The sequence below is a fragment of the Ornithodoros turicata genome, chromosome 1 (genome assembly GCF_037126465.1).
Source record: "Ornithodoros turicata isolate Travis chromosome 1, ASM3712646v1, whole genome shotgun sequence".
NCBI classification, from domain to species: domain Eukaryota; kingdom Metazoa; phylum Arthropoda; class Arachnida; order Ixodida; family Argasidae; genus Ornithodoros; species Ornithodoros turicata.
In genome coordinates this window covers 27,452,440-27,469,619 of record NC_088201.1, presented here as the reverse complement: position 1 = coordinate 27,469,619, position 17,180 = coordinate 27,452,440, and the positions used below count along the sequence as shown (strand labels likewise).

General features: G+C 43.6%; 2 protein-coding genes across 2 annotated transcripts in view; one reads left to right on the top strand and one right to left on the bottom strand.

Annotated features, from left to right (window-relative positions):
• The window catches only part of LOC135377751 (secretory immunoglobulin A-binding protein EsiB-like), an 11,261-nt gene extending 8,694 nt beyond the window's left edge, over positions 1-2,567 (top strand). The window contains exon 5 of the mRNA XM_064610398.1: positions 2,412-2,567. Within this exon, the coding sequence (XP_064466468.1) occupies positions 2,412-2,511 (100 nt within the window). The 3' untranslated portion in view covers positions 2,512-2,567. The remainder of the gene's footprint in view (positions 1-2,411) is intronic.
• Positions 2,568-4,413: 1,846 nt separating this feature from the next.
• LOC135377748 (zinc finger CCCH domain-containing protein 18-like) overlaps positions 4,414-17,180 on the bottom strand; it is a 40,039-nt gene continuing 27,272 nt past the window's right edge. Inside the window, exons 18-22 of the mRNA XM_064610392.1 lie at positions 16,616-16,672; positions 6,818-6,981; positions 6,468-6,739; positions 5,846-5,906; positions 4,414-4,843 (exon numbers count right to left, since the gene is read on the bottom strand). Of these exons, the coding sequence (XP_064466462.1) occupies positions 4,680-4,843; positions 5,846-5,906; positions 6,468-6,739; positions 6,818-6,981; positions 16,616-16,672 (718 nt within the window). The 3' untranslated portion in view covers positions 4,414-4,679. The remainder of the gene's footprint in view (positions 4,844-5,845; positions 5,907-6,467; positions 6,740-6,817; positions 6,982-16,615; positions 16,673-17,180) is intronic.

The following is a 17,180-nucleotide window of genomic DNA, read 5'->3' as shown; positions in this document are numbered from 1 at the left end:
ATTGGGAGCGACCGTGCAAAATGTTTTCGAAAAACGATGTCTTACGATGTCGATGTCTTATCATAGCGCAATTTAATTTCCACCAACGCCCCAAAAAATCCGCCTTGTGGGAAAACGAGGCTAGCTAAACGGATGGGCTCCGTTTTCGAGGGTGTCGTTCTAATCAAAATCCTCTCTAGCGCGTATTACAGGTCAACTACGACCATTGTTTTCGTGCAAGAACTCTCGTTGTTCTTCGTGCTACATGCTGCAGTCGCAAACGAAACATTTATGGGCAGGCTTCCAGGTTCCGAGCTCGAAGGAATTTTGTCTTCGCGTTACCAGTTGGACATTTGAATACGTACTTCATGACAAAGTACTGGAGAAAGCAGCATAAAGTACGGAATTAGAAATTTACTTGGTATTTTAAGTACTTCTCATCACCTCGAACATATATTTTTTAACACATGATATGAACACACGTACTACCTTCAGGAACTAGCTGTCACACAAAAATTTTCATTTGGGAAGCATATATTTCCTGAGAAAAGTCGTTTATAAGAATGCGCTCAGCGGCGATAACTCTCCCAACTCCTGGATTACCGATCCAGAAGATGTGGGTTCGAGTCCTACAGCTGGCTAACCTTTTCAGTGACTTCCATCTTTCATCGTTAATTTCTTAGGCAATTTGAGGCTTTGTATGTGTTTGTCCTTTCTATGTTGTTCCAGCCTCAGAACATCAGTTCTCTCATGTTCAACAGTTGCCGCTTGCGTCGATCCCGTCGTATGATTGTGTGTATGAGTGAGAAAAATGTAAGAGTGAAAGGGTTGGATGAGTGAGAGAGAGTGGTTCATGTGTCCCTTCAGATGACGCGCCCTTGGAAGTCGCTGGAGAGGTGTGTTAACTCCCAACTCCTTCTGGCGTGTTGTGACATCAGCGCGTCCGCGTACTGTTATTCGCTGCGGGGAAATCGTCTGCTAGGGCGCGGGAGCAAGGAGCCGGTCGACAGCTCTGCGTCGGATGCGGGTCGGTAAATAAACCACAAAAAGAAAGAAGGCGCGCGATTTATTTTTTGCGGGTAGGATGACGTCACAGATTGCCAGCCGAGGGAAGTAGCTCTTGTACTTTTTGTGCGAATTTGTATCACAGCTTGTAATCTTAATTTCTACTCCTCCTGGCATATTTATTATCGAGCTCTTCCATTCCATATATATGCTATCGTTGGTCTAGAGACTGTTGTTGATTTTTAAAGGGAAAGGGGCATTATAAAGGCTTCCATTGAAGATAATTTCGAAAGTTCCACATGATGTCTTCTAAATACCTGACAATATTGCATGTGTACCTATCAGGGACATATCTTTATTATATTATTGCAGAGTTAAGCACTAAGATTAGGATTTGATAATGATTAAGATTTTTCGGTACAGCTTTGAAGTGCAGAACATTTATGGAACAAAAATACCTACTATGCGCGCGTAGTTAAATATGAGCCCCACATACGTAAATTGTACAGATTACCTCACTATTATTAAATTTTTAGACAGTGCTACGGGAGGAGGGGTTCCACGTTTGTGCTGCCCCAAGCGGAAGGTGACCTATGATTTGGGGGGGGGGGGGGTCCTGATGTCCTGACCCCCCTTCATCGTTACATCGAGTTTCAATTGACCTTGACAATGTAACAGCATGCTGTCCAAGGCGTACCCCCCCCCCCCCCTCCCCCTTAGAAAAATCCTGCATCCGCCACTGTCCCGATCGGGACACTGACTTATGGCTCATGACACAACAGCAGTGCGCCTAATTGTTTGGTTTTAGTTATTACTCCATCAAACCATCAGACGTAAGACTGACTGCGCATCATGAAAGTTACAAGAGTGGCAGAAATATTCTTCTTATTTTATTGTGCTTCTAAACAACTTCAATGCATTCCTTTCATATTAACTTCATGAAAGCAGTGTTGCTGAGCTACAGGTCGCAGATCCTTGGTTTCCTTCAAGGAGGGTTTGTTTGTATTCTAACATGTTCTTTACGTGAACTTGATAGTGGCAGGTTTCCTCTCATATAATGGCCTCAGGCCTTTAAGGGTCTTAGTAAACGAAACGAAATCATTTGGATTATCAAGCTGGTGTGCAAAATTTAACAACTGTACAAGACACAATTACTGTGCAATCCACCAATATGACTTGTTACCACTGAAAATCTGATAAGAGCTGGCCACTTCCTTTTACATCTAGTCTTCTATAACTAGCCCACTGATGACGGCATGCTTGTGGGCATAACCTTGCAGAGTTCCGTGCAGTTTGAAAGATGGCCATGTCTGTTACATTCCACATGCATCTTTATCCACAAGAACTCCATGCCCACATACAGGCACGGCACACACACCTATATTCCAGTGGCTAGAGAGTTTTGCATGACATTTGTTTCTTTACAGTGAAGCAAAGAATCTCATCAAGTATGCTGCCGAAAAAGGTGTACAAGAAGCACACCAGATTTACCATGAAGTCTGCACCACCGGCAACTGTGACCACTAAGCTAGAAGTAGATTTATATTAGTGCAGGAAGTGCTATCAATAAAAACTAACCTCTTTATTGGAGTTGTTACATATCAAGGGCAGCCTGGTGATTTCAAGTGCACAAAACCCAGGAACGAAAACATTACATACACAGTAAAATGCACCTTTCATGAATCATTGCCTTTCCTGTTGAAGGGTTATTTGCAGTATATTTATGGGAATCTAAAGCGCCCCACAAGGGGCATAGCGGTTCAGAAAGATTTAAATTCCCACGACTTCCCAGATGACATGTTGACATCACAGAAGCATTTCATTCCCATATGCCGATCAAGCCTGTACCCTGTACCTTTCGTGAACCAACGCCTCCTGCAGGTATCTTCGATTTGGCTGCACTCCATGAACTATAGGCGGTGCAACACCTTCGTATATTCGTTTTGCGAGTGTCGCGCGCGCCCTCCACACTCTTGTATTCGTTTTGTAATGGTGCAGCACTAGTTCTGCACGAGTGCACGGCCGGCCTGCACTTGCTGGATAGTCGGTGCATTCTTTTCGCTTGCACCTCCTGCACCAGATCTGAACTGGGTTATCCGCGTGCTGCACTTTCCTGTTGAAAAGAAAGGCATTACTAATAAAGTTACTTTCAGCTGGAAAGTAGCTCCCGAAAACCCGTCTTGCGTGGAGTCCAAGGTAGTGCAGTCCAGTGCAAGTGAAATGAATGCGCTTAGTAAGTGCAGTACGAGTGCACGTGGAGCAGACGACAGGTGTCCGCGTCGGTGGCATGGATGTTAGTACGCTGACGGTTCTTTCCTGCAGCAAGACAGTGGATGCAGCAGTCAGTGAAGTTGCGTGGTCGCAAAAAACGCGTGGGATAATGTTTTTATATTTTCCGACCTAACCGAACGGATTACTCAAATTCCCGGCTGCACGGGGAGCGTTAATTATTAAGCTTGTCTTCACTGCGGCAAATGACGCAAGCTTTGCAGCGGCTGAGAATCATTCTTTAATAAAAATATAAAGAGATGAAGGACCAAGTAGGAAAAACAGGACAAGCTCGTGTTCGTAGTATCTGCCATAATGTTCTCGTGACAGCCGGGAACACGATTACGATCTTCCCTTCCTTTCGGGCAAGCAAGTAGAATGCATACGTCTTCCACTCACCACTTACAGGTACAGAGCCATAACAAACACTTATTCGAATGACTACTAAAGCGAATGAAGCACAACACACACAAACAGCATATATGAAAGGAAAAACAAGCACAAATAACATTACAGTGGCTGCGGTGCGGACAGCAGACGACCAGCCTGCTCCTGCACTCGTTTTTTCGTTTTGGAAGTGACTTCGCAGCGTTAGTGCTGAACCTACACTTGCAGTGTCTCAGTTGTCAGCACACGCGCTTGCACCACATTGGCACTCCCCTGAACTAGTGCCGGAGGTGCAGGGCAAATTGAAGAGACCTAATACTACATCCCTGTGTGTTCAAGGTAAAACAGAAAAAATAAATGTATTAAAGGCTACTTGAACTTGCAGCACATTTATTTGCTGCCTTGAAATGACCCTAGGGATCACTTTGCAAATATACTACTTTGCTAAAAAAAAAAGTGTGTGGCAATGTAGCAAAATGGAACAGTTGCCACATATCACCTTGCTGCTACTTGCAACTTTGTGCAACCATGCATGTTTCAAACACCATTCCTTACTGAAATTGGCAGATAAATATGACTCACATTCATGGCACAGTAACATTGTCTTGGTTTTAATGATAGTTTATACCATATGCAGTAGGTCCAATTGCCAGACTACAAATAAACAGGTAGAAAATGTAAGTGCAATTACAGAAACCTCAACCAATTCACTTCTCATCGTAGACTCACGATAAGTTACTTCATGCGTAAAAACAAGGCAAAAACACACAACACTCATGTTCCCATGTACAAAATTTTAATGTAGGTTCAGGATTTCCCTCACACTCGAATGACCAATGATGCGTGCCAAAAAGTCTACCTTTAGAGCTATCACAGAACATTCCTTCATATGGAATGTCTGCATGGACAGTGCGTGTCTCTTGCAACAGTGTATTAGCTCTCAAGTGGACAACTTTTGGATACGATAGGCAGCAGCACTAAATACAGAAAGCAGGACTGAGAGCTTTTTATGTACACAAAAAATAAACTGATGGTAATAGCTAGCTAAATTTAGCTCTCTTGCGAGCGATGGCATCTTCCACAGCCTTGAGCTGCTTGAGTAACTCTTCACGACGTAGAGTGGTTGACCTGCGAACACCCTGTGGAGGGGACTCGTCACTTGGTGGCCCCGGAGTCTTTTCTGGAGACGTCCTCTTCCGTGACACTGCACAGAGGGATAGAAAGTCAAACTTAGTCATTTTACGACTCAATCACTATTTCCTGGACCAAAAATGTTTCAAGTAAAAACATACATCACACTTCCCCAAGGTTGACAGCCTGCTGATAGTAAGTAAACACCTAGCCCTTTTCTACGATAAGTCTAAGAATACCTGCAGTGTTGAAATGACTATGTATATTATGAAGCTCATCATAGGTGTACAGCAACCACGGGTGATATGGCTCAGAGGGGTGGAAGCGACTTGACAAAAGGAACTCTTTACAAGTTAAGTTACAGTGTAAAACATGTAACTAAATACTAAAAAGTTACAAGCTACAACTAACTTGAAGTTTTCAAGTTACTTTGGAAAAGTAACACGTTCCTTTCAAGTTACTTGGAATGCACGCTTGAGTTCTCAGCATTTCCATGATAGCAAAGTTACGAAGCTACCTTAAAAAGGAATGAGTTACTCGAGAAGTTACTGGAACTCAAAAGTAATGAGTTAAGTAACAATTACTAAAAAAGTAACTTAGTTACAGTAACGAGTTGCCCTCAACACTGATGTGGCCCAGGGAGATGAGACTGACACATGATGGACTTTGGTAGCACAAGCTAAGTGAAACAAGGCAGGCTTGGACAATGCCGATACAAAGATGATTCACCTAAGCTGTGGGAGATAAATAGTCATGAGCTGTTGTGACCAAGCAGACAAAGGTGCATGCAGGTGATATTAATCAGGGATGAAAATGCACAATTTTCATTTTACTTCTGTTCTAGTCTGTTAGTGGGCTAGATGATAAGAAAAAGGCAGCATGTTTAGTTCAAGGAGGTTTCAACTAGGTTTGAAACACCAGGCAATCCTGGAAGCGCCTTGAATTTGAACAACACTTTTAATTCCATTAGAAAAAAAAAAAAAAAAAAAAAACTGGATTGATACCCTTCTAAGTGATACGACTTTAGTTGCCAGCTTATTCAAATGATATAATTGCAAATTTATTACAAGTTTACCTTTGTCCCCATTCTTCTGAGCAGGAGCCTCTTCCTTTTTAACCATTGACAGGGGAAGTGACTATAGGAAAGAACAAAACTCACAGGGTCACACACGTTTTACATGTTTATGCTCAAAACATACGATAGAGGTTCAGCAACCTCAATAACAAGCAGTTGAGAACTTTGTAGAATTATTTTGAAGAGAGAGAGAGACACACACACACAGGTGATATTGGAGTTCTATAACCTAGAAGTTTTCAACATGAGGGCAACTTTTCCAACTACCCGAGCAGTTGTTGTGGTACCGGGCACTTCCTAGTGATGGCTACTGAGGGAAAGTTGCACGCTTTCTGTGGTAGGTAGTTCACAATCCGGTGTTCTGAAATCCTGGAGCATGAGGAATTACACCCCTCTCTCCCCTGCACCATAATAATTTCCCCACTTTCCTCTCACACACGTCAAAGTTTCCTTCCCCTCAGGGCACCGTGCCGCCAATTTTGAGCCGGCTGACTGCTCCTCTCCCCCAAATTATACAAACATTAAGTTTCCAATTACTCACAGAGCGTTACTGCTTGCATCAGAGTGAAAAGCTACTTAATGGCTTATGATTTAAAAGCTAACGGTACAAGCAGGAAGTTACCTTCTTGATGAGTGTAAGCTTTATCTGAGGCTTGTGTTGAATAATCTGTTGTTGTTGCTGTTGCTGCTGCAGCTGCAGCTGCTGCTGCTGCTGCAGTTGCTGCTGTTGCTTCATCAACTCTTTCAACCGTGGCGAGTCTCCTTTGCTGTCACACTGAACTATTTCAGGCACGCAAGAAACAGGATCTCTGTAGATGGGTGGAAGCGGAATGTCCATATCCAGAGGTAACGATGACACAGGAGCTGATGGTGCTGGCCGTTTCTTAGCCTCAGCTGCTTCACAAAATGCTAACAATTAATTTCACCATGTCGTCTCAAGTTCCTATACTAATACTGTTAATGAACACTCACATTTTTTGGGTGGGGATGGGTTCCTTGCCATCACAGGAGCTCCTCCTCGACCTGGCCTCCTTCCAGAAGAACTTGATGCTGATGAAACACTATCAATACTAATACTACGGCTCTGTGAATAGCTACGAGACCGTGATCTTGATGGTGTTCTTGAAGAGCTGGACCTGCAAAATTAAGAACAATGTTACTGATATAAACAACACACTGCAACATTTTATCCTCCTCAAAAATGGGTCTTTAGTTTCTTTACTAATCTGCTGTACAACAAATACACCAATGACACCAGCGGCGCAGCTCCGCAAGTAGTCCGCTTTGGTGTAGGGATTCCGTTGTGCTATGGGTGAAGCTCCCGCGCGGCTGTCTCTGTGGTGGAGGTGAGACCCTTATTTCCACCTTGTCTTGTCCATTATGACGTAGCTCGAGCATCAGTAAAACGTGACGACGAGTGGATGCGCTTGGGGGGGTTGGTGTGCCCCCCCTAGTACGACTTGGTTAGGACCAGGCAACATTTGCATAAATCATGTACAAATAAAGTGTATGGTTACTTTGTAATAGGCTAAAGAAGAGTGACTGCACAGAAGAAAGGCACAGCCAGCCATATAAAGGGCAACTCATCAAGCATGTGGTCATTATTTGGTTATTTTGCTTCACTGGCGTCAAGACCACACACACAGTTGACATGAAAACTTGTGTTCCCCTTTATTTGGAGTCCAGCCAATAAGGCACCACACCTTCACAAATGGGGAGAAGAGAAAGCGGGACTACTCGCACGTCACGTACAAGCAGAAGCGTGCAAAGGGGAACAACTGGAGTGCAATAACCGTTACCTTTTGGCTCATCTGGAACAGAACCAAACTGATACTGCTGCCACTAACTGGGAGCTGAACTGAGCCAATTGGAGAAATTTTAGTTACCAGTTCAAATGTCGGTTCAGAAACATTGTTTAACTCGGGTCCTCTGACCTTTAATATTTTTCATGTTATTCAGTGCAGACTGTTATGGCTTGGTTATGATTACTCTGTCTGTGATGCATAATAGCACAAGTAGCAGTCTCAGCAATGCAAGTGAGCGTGGGACAAGTTGGTACCGGACTCAAATACACACAGTCTCTGGAGTTTGTGCACCAGCTGGCCTGCATCTATGCCATACTCTCTGCAAAGGGGCTCACCCGACACTACAGACAACGTTATTTTGCATTGCTCGTTTGTTAAGTAGGCACGTGTGTGTCAATATGCTACGACAGTAACTCTGCACATGTGAGAAAGAAAAGGTTGGAAAAAGCACGTGACAAAGCGTCTGTCCACTCAGGAGGGAACAATAAGGGGGCATTCGCAGATGGGCCACAACATTATGGTGAAAAAGATGAAGTAACATGGGCCTCACGTGTAGTTGCTGTGGTACCTTATTTGAGATCGATCCAATGACATCATTCCACGTGCACGAGGGGTAAGGAAAAAGCTAAGGGGCTGCGCGAAAGGCTGACCTACTTGCATAGCGTATAAAGATGCCGTCTGATTGTTTTATTCACATATTTCATTTGGAATATCATGTAGCCGCCTCTAGAAAACCATAAAATCTATGTTTGTGTCGAGCCAGAGCTACGCTATTTTGGTGACATGCACTCCGCTATGTTCACCCCCAACACTACAAAACAGTGACAAGAATGAGACAGCTGCACTAATTACTGATACACCACCACCTTTGAGTAGGCCCCATCAGCAACAGATATATTCAAAGACTTTTCTCAAAGAAAAACAGACCACGAATTTAAGAACATTTTGGTCAGTATTATGTAACACACCCTGTACATACAGCGACGACAGCTTTCATGTGTTCGCCATGATGCTTTCCAGGCATATTCACTCATTTCAACTTAATACATATGCATATTTCATAGCAACGTCACTAACTGTCAATAAAGTAAGACAGGATTGAAAAGAAAGTGCGTGGTGAACACGCGGACGAAGGTGGACACACGTGCAGACAAGGGCAATGTTAGTTTCCGTACAAAGAGTTTTCAGACGACATTTAGAAGAAATGCTATCGGGCAGTACTAGACATGTTTGGAGTTCCCAGTGTGGCCAGAGGAGGAGCAACACCGGTTTACATTTGGTGTAATAGGTGAACACATTTGTACGGAATGGCTAATTCAGGAAGAAGACCTAGGGGATACTTGAAACCATAGTGTTGCGTTGTTCGTTAAATGAGTTATTGTGAAGAAACACACAAAGAATTCAAGGTTTTTTTCAACAGTCGATCCATATCCAAGGGCTTCCAAGGCCTTGAAATATGACCTTTCAGGTTCAAGAGTTTTCAAGGCCCTGTGCGAACCCTGCATGATTAATTTGGGGTTTTCTGGAACAAGAATGACAATTATTGTGCTGTTCAAAGTTCCTTCCATGATGCTGAGACTGTACATTCTGAAGTGAAGTAAAATATTCTATCGGTTAACAGATAAAAAAAGTTGCAAGATGCATACGATGAGTGACTAACGAAATTTACCCCTAAGGAAGTATAAGCAAGAAGTGTCACTGTGGGAATAAACTGCAGTAAAATCCTTAAGTATGAGGGATCTGCACTCACAATTTCTTTTGCTGCAACAATGTGCTTAACTATTAAACCTGCTCACTATAAGTTGGATGACACAGAGCTGCAGTGACTGAGCAAAAGGCAGTGCTGTACCTCTTGAAGGCTTCATAAATGTGAGGGGTGAGACAGGACATGAGGAAACAGAAGAACGGGACAAGATGCAGACAAACTAAGCGCTGACTAGCAACTGAAGTTTATTGGTTTGGTACTCTTGTTACTATGTACCAACTAGCCCGCACAGTTGCTTTGAGTCGGGAATTTTCAGTGCACAGAAAGGGCCACCCATTCGTGAGTGGAAAACACATTTACATTTATTTCTCAACGTAATCTCCTGATGTACTTTTCTTCACTAGTGCCTGCATACCACACAAATAGAAAGATTTGTTGTTACGCTGTAGATATAATCGGACAGCCTACGTCACACCATCACTTTGTGTTTGTCTGTGTGGTTCAGCCTCAGCCTTTCCATCATGCTAAACTGAGGTGTGCAGAGAACCAACTCTGGGATTAAATGGAATACAAATTGTTCTGAATAACTATCAAATGGAATCAAGTACTAGGCGCATCCATTAAGTTCACATAGTTAATGCACATCTATCAAATTTTCAAATTTCAAATATTTGATTAACAAAAGATAACTTTTTACCTTTCCAATAACATACCTGAACAGAAGTACTTAACAGAATGAGATTGCTACAATGAACTTCAGAAACAGTTCCTCACTGCTATGAACACCAGCTGCTCTATATGTGCCAGAGATAGGCGTACGGTGCGGCAGTGATTCCACAGGTGAAAAGGGGACATCTTATTCACAGCTATGCTGTCAATAATGAAACTAACTGCATGGCATGCATTTGCACCCCTGAAGCAATGAAACATATTCCTGGCTAGTTCCATCTCAAATCGAACAAGGAGTGAAATCTTGGTTCTCGGATGAAATTGCAAAAAATATATGTTGTAGTTACGGGTCAGTGATGCAAAATAAACGGTTTTTAAAAATTCTGCGTCAGGCGGTTCAGGAGCTAGGAGAAGAGGAAGGAAATACCTCTCCGAAGTCATCGTCGTCACGTGCGAGTTTGAGGGCCTCTTGCAGCGGCACTTTTTGGTGCATGGTACTGATATTTTTTTCTGACCACAGATCAAATGGTGTACAATGAGTCACTACATTTTCGGTTTTCCAATGATTTTGGTTTACCCGGGAAAAAATTCCAAAGTTCAGCCACAGCATCAAAAAGCATCAAATTCACGACCACATTGTGGGTGATCTAAACAACCGATTAAGTTTAGCCTTATGCCGCTGTATTGCTTGTTTATAGGGCTATCGAATGGTACTCACCTCGTCGCTCCATATCGCTTATAACACAGGCTACCCTGGCTCGAATGAGGCAATACCTCGGAAAAATGGCAAATTTCCCAGCGCTTTACCTCAAAAACCCCACTAAAAAATTGCCTCAAAATTGGATATATTATAGGTGAGTCCATTGACTGCATACAGCACAAAAATGGAAATTCGTATTTTATTGATATTAGCGTGGCGATTTTTTTTCGAAGCGACGTCACCGAGAGAGAACAAGCCTGGACTCCCCGCCGTGAATGATGCGGAAATCGAACCTTCCGACTGGAGTTCCGAACTCAACGTTTTCCTCTCAATAAATTGCTCTCTTTTGTGTCATCCTCGTTTGCTGTAACCTAAAGATAGGGCCTGACTTTTTAGGGTTAAACCCGTATCCGCCCGATATTTACCCCCCGAACGAAATGTGTAAAAGTCGGGTTTAACCCGAATCTACCCGAAAACATAAGGGTCGCGTGGCACACTCATAAGCGTGCATTAAAATAAAGTTTGATAACATTGCTAAACATCAGTTCCATGTTAAGACAAATTTTTATTAAACAAAAAAAAAATCACCCGAATTCCTGACGACAGAATATGCCGTAACAGGATTTAACCCGAATACACCCGAATTTTCGAATGAAAAATATCACCCGATATTTACCCCCCGAATTTGGCCAAAAATAAAACCCGAAAAAGTCAGGCCCTACCTAAAGATTATTTTAGCCTGCAGATAAATAGTGGATTGTGCAGTAGCTTCCACGTTGTTCGTGGAACTCTGCACAGGCGCTCAGCTGAGTGAGCCCGTGAAAGCAACTTCTTTCACATGTTTATACATACTTATAACATACTTATTGCGCTTGGGTATGCATTGTGACAGGTATGTACAGGCCTGAGAATTGCAGTGCGGTCGCTAGAATTTTCGGTGAGCCTCAGTGCGCTCTGCGCTTCAAAAGCATGGAGGAACACCAGTCTGTTACACATTCAAGGCCAAAATTCGCTACGTTAAAACTGTGACGCTTGCGCAGACTCTACTGTCCCCCGCGCGCACGTACACATGCACAGTTTTACGACTTGTCTCTGATGCGGTGGTGATAAGATAGATGACCGGTACTAATGGGATTAAAGCGCGCCATGTTTGCCAGGTTTCATCAGGTTTGCGCTGTCAGTCTGTTTTTCATTATCCCTGTTGTTGCCCGTGCAAAATTGTGTTGTTTGCCCCTTGACTGGTGTTGGAAAGTATAGCCCTCGCAAGCTGGGATCATGGTATCCTTGATGTACAGCACAGACCGTGTGTATTGTGCTGACTATCGTCTCATTCATAAGGAGAAAGTACTCCACAACAAGGATTTCCGCTCTGTGTCTGAGATTGGTGTCGCAGCCGTGAGGAAACTTCTTTCTTGTGCAGAAGCCAGAACAGTGTAGGAAAGGGACCACCTGTGCAGGAACTGTTTCCAATATTTTAGCGCGAAGGTGAGTGAGCCACAACCTGCTGGAACGATTGCGGAATGATTAGGATTGCGGTTCCTGGTACATCAAGAAGTGATTGCGCGGAGTGCAGCGAATGGACATACAACATGAGAACCGCTTATGAATCAAGCACGTCCTTCCAAGAGCGCTGTCGGATTTTAACACTGCTCCCCTCATTATGGTCAGAAAAGAAGATCCTCGGCGTAATTCCAGAAGCTACAAGTTACGAGGGTGGTTCCATAAGTTTCCGGCCCGACCAACTTTTAATAGTCATAGAGACGAAACATTGTGTGACTTGTGTGAAATATTGTGTGACCTTGGCTTTTCTTGGGGGTGCTTCTCCTGGTTTGCGCCATTCCATCGACTCCCTTTTAGAAAGGGGATCACAGTAGAGCACCATAGTCTCATCCCCTGTGACAATTGACTTCAATATTTCTTCTTCGTTCTCTTAACAGAGCTCCAAAAACTCTCTGGCACAGATGACGCGCTGTTGCGTTTGAACTGACGAGATAAGTCGTGGCACCCATCTCGCACTGACCTTTTTCATGTGAAGGCCCTCGCCGATGATGCGAAAAACGGTTGCTTTGGAAAGCCCCAGCCTTTCTGAGATTTCCTTCACCTTCAGACGCCTGTCGCTCAGCACTTCCTCCTTGACAAGAGACAAATTTTCTTGTGTCACTACTTCCACTGGACGACCATCGCGTGGATCGTCTTCAATGGACTCTCGCCCCAGTCGAAACTGCTTAGCCCTGTCTTTTACCGTTGTGTACGCCGGAGAGGCTTCCCTGTACACGTTGTCCAGTCACGCTTTAGTTTCTTTAGGCGAAAGTCCCTCTTTTGTCAAGAATTTTATCACAGCGCGGTACTCGATTTTTTTCATTTTAACTGAAGAGTGCACCCTGGCTATTTGAAATGCCGCCCTCCAACCGACAAAAGCATGGAGAGGGTTGAGGGTGGTGCTCCGGCCCTCCAACAGATGGCACCATGCGTCCTTAGTCGCATTTTCAAATTCGCGCCCATGTTCTACCTCGGGCCGGAAACTTATGGAACCACCCTCGTATATGGTGCGCAAGTCAAAGAAACTTCGGTTGGAAAAGCACGCATGGGCTTCACCAGATCCGTACCAAAGCCACTCACTTCGCCAGGGGCACATCAACACAGCCCTGGAATTCTTTACAAACGACGACCTTGATTGTTCGGTTCAAAGCCCTCGATCCAGAGATGTTGTGCAAGTGCGTGTAGGAGGATCAAAAGTCAGCAAAACAAAATGCTACATGACTCGGTCCATACGTGAGGCATACCAACTTTTCCAAGCTGCTTATTCAAACATCAAGCTCAGCCGAACAAAGTTCTATTCATTACGACCGAAATGGGTTAGCTGCAGCCCATGCAAAGAAGAATGTGTGTGCACCTATTGCGCTAATTTTGACCTCTGTCTCGTTGCCATCAACACCGCATCAGACATAGTTGTAACAGCAGAGTACCTCATAGCCATGTGGATCTGTCAACAGCCATCAAGTTCTTGCTTTCTTGGTGACTGCGACACATGCCCTGGCAGCGAAAGCGTTACTCCCGAGAGCCTGCACCTTTCAGAAGAAATTGACAATTTAGAGGTGGCACTGTGGCAATCTGGAGGGCTTGTGAAGAAACTTGTTCCCATCGAAACCTTTTTCAATCTCGTTAGACATTGGACAACGTGCTTTGTAACTCACAGCTACATCAGACGGGTTCAGCGTGAGGCAATATGGAGGGAGAAGCTCTGCGTGAAACCAGGAAGTGTAGTCTTTCACTTCGACTTTGCTGAAAACTGGACTGTCATTCTGCCTAAGGAGATCCAACGCTATCATTGGAAGAAGCAGATTTCCACACTCACATGCGTAGTCACGATATCAGCCGGAAGTACTCAGAGCTATGCAGTAGTTAGTGACGACACACGGCATGATACCGCCGCAGCACTACTTTCCATCCGCAACATAGACGACGTCATCGATGAGAAGGCCCATCTACGGCAGCGTAGTGTACATCTCCGATGGAGCTAGTGCACATTTCAAGAATCGCTTTCAGCTTTATGAAATGAAGAGAAACACTGCACTGAAGAAGTGGGTCTTTTCAGCTCCAGGGCATGGAAAGAATGCATGCGATGGTATTGGAGGCGTAGTCAAGCATACGGCAACACTTCATAACCTGCGCTCACCAGCGACACAAGTCGTACAAACTGCAGCCGAGTTTGTGCATATCTTGTCGGAAAAGCTGTCAAGAGTATGCCTTATTCATTTAGCGCGGAACGCGGTGGAAGAGTTCAGGCAAACGAAAGAAACGCAGTGGGACTGCGTGCGCCCTGTTCCAGGTCTTCGCTCGTCATTTGTATGGGAGAAGTGTGACGCGCAAAAGACGTCGAAAGTGACTGTGAAGAAAACGGACATGTGTATATGATCAACATGACCATGTACGCAACCCCAAGTGCAATATATGTTAACATGTGGAAGAAATGTGGTATTCATCTATCAAGTGCCTGTGCAGGTTCCACGAACAACGTGGAACCTACTGCACCGTCCAATATTTATCTGCAGTTTAAAACAATGTTTTGGATACAGAAAGCGGAGGTGACACAAAAGAGAGCAATTTATTGAGAGGAAAACGTTCATCTCGGAACTCCAGTCGTAAGGTTCGCTTTCCGCGTCATTCACGGTGGGGAGTCCAGGCTTGTTCACCCTCGGTGACGTCGCTTCCAAAAAAAATCGCCACGCTAATACCGATAAAATACCAATTTCCATTTTTTTGCTGTATGCAGTCAATAGATTCACCTATAATATATCCAATTTTGGGCCAATCTTTAGCGGGGTTTTTGAGGTAAAACACTCGGAAATTTGCCATTTTTCCGAGGTATTGCCTCATTCGAGCCAGGGTAGCCTGTGTTACAAGCCTTATGGAGCGACGAGGTGAGTACCATTCGGTAGCCCTATAAACAAGCAATACAGCGGTATAAGGCTATACTTCATCGGTTGTTTAGATCACCCACAATATGGTCGTGAATTTGGCGCTTTTTGATGCAGCGGCTGAACTTTGGAATTTTTTCCCGGGTAAACCAAAATCATTGGAACACCGAAAATGTAGTGACTCATTGTACACCATTTGAGCTGTGGTCAGAAAAAAATATCAGTATCATGCACCAAAAAAGCGCCGCTGCAAGAGGCCCTCAAACTCGCACGTGACAACGATGACCTCGGAGAGGTATTTTCTTCCTCTTCTCCTAGCTCCTGAACCACCTGACGCAGAATTTTTAAAAACCATTTATTTTGCACCACTGACTTGTAACTACAACATATATTTTTTTCAATTCTATCCCAAACCCAAGATTTCACTCCTTGCTCGATTTGAGATGGAACTAGCCTCCTGTTATTCTTTTATTCTATGAACAGCAGTGCTTAAAAGTTATCTGTATTCTCATGCTGGTCTGTTTCCGCAGGTTACAGCAGCGAGCAGACGAGCAATGAGACAATGGCTCGAACACTCATTCAAGGCCACATTTCACGTTGCCTGAGACTATAGTTAAAAGTAAATGACACTGTTGATAAGATGACGTGTACATCCCTGTTCAGCTCGTGTGGCGAAGCCACCTACGAAAACCTTCCAAGACGTGCTTCAACCTAGACACATTGTAGAAGTCTCTTATGCTGAAGTGGGCCTGTCCAAGCTCCTACCGCACTGGAGGTTTCACAGATGTAAAGTATTTCTAAGCAAGACCATTGGAGAATAGGTAGATAGACTATGGGCCTGGTTTAGGAATGCATGTTTAGCACAGTCCTTTAAACTAACACTGAAAACACTCATGCTGCACAACTGTGTTGTAAATGGTAATAAGAACAGCAATGCAAGGGCAACACTGCAGGATGCCACCAGCAGCACATTTGTTGTGTACACTACCCAATGAAGTGAGAGCAGGCTTGAATTTTGTAGCAACTTTGGCAGCATGCACATTTACCAACGTATGTCACTGTGTGTAAAACTGCATTCGACAAATATATCAGTTATATCATATATATCATATATCATCTAACATATATGTTTGAATATTTATCACATCATTAATTCTGAAGTTTGAATCACAAGTCTGAAAATTTTGCAGAGTGCTTAAGCACAATGTAGCCAATCAGCTACATGTATTTCCTCATTGTCATGCATTACCACATAACAATACTAGACACCAGATTTTTCTACAAGAAACTGCATAAACAATAAAATTTGAATTTCTGAGCTCTTTGTACATAGAATTTCTATAGTGGAATACCACTGATTGGTGTTTGTAGTCTAACCCTCATTTGATTTTCAGCAAAAAGAAAAGTTTGTGCCCATTAACAATCTCCAATCCATGCAAAGAACAAAGAAAAAAAAAGTAGAGTAGAACACACCTGCTACGAGAGCCAGAAGAACTGCCAGTGTAGCTCCCACTTCTTGACTTTGCTTGTCTGCACCACAGAGAACAATACTCAGAATCTGCTATACATGTCCAATGTTTGTGAAAAATATCTGTTTACTCATTAGGATAACTTTTGGGCTGCTCAAATTTGTCACACACACCCCTTTGTGTCAATTTGTGCCACACACACAGCTTCCCATTTAAAGAGAAACTTGAAATGAATCCAAGGTGGCTACCATGTTGGTGAAATGGCTAAGGAGGCTTATCTCTTCTCTAAAGTCAGATCACTCTCTACCAAACTGTTTCATCTTATCTGGGTGTCTCATTACTTTTGAGACACCGTGTATATTATTTAATGTACCATGCAGTATGAAATGTTTGTAGCACATTAGTGGAGGCATTAGCTCTACATTCTCTCAATAGTGGGCATAGTATAAATATCATTCATGTTTGTGTATGCAATGTGCACCATGCAGCAGCGTAGGCAGAAAAATATTTTGGGAGGGGTTCTATGGGAACTTTACATGGGGAGGAGGATTTCAACCTTGTTTCCCTCT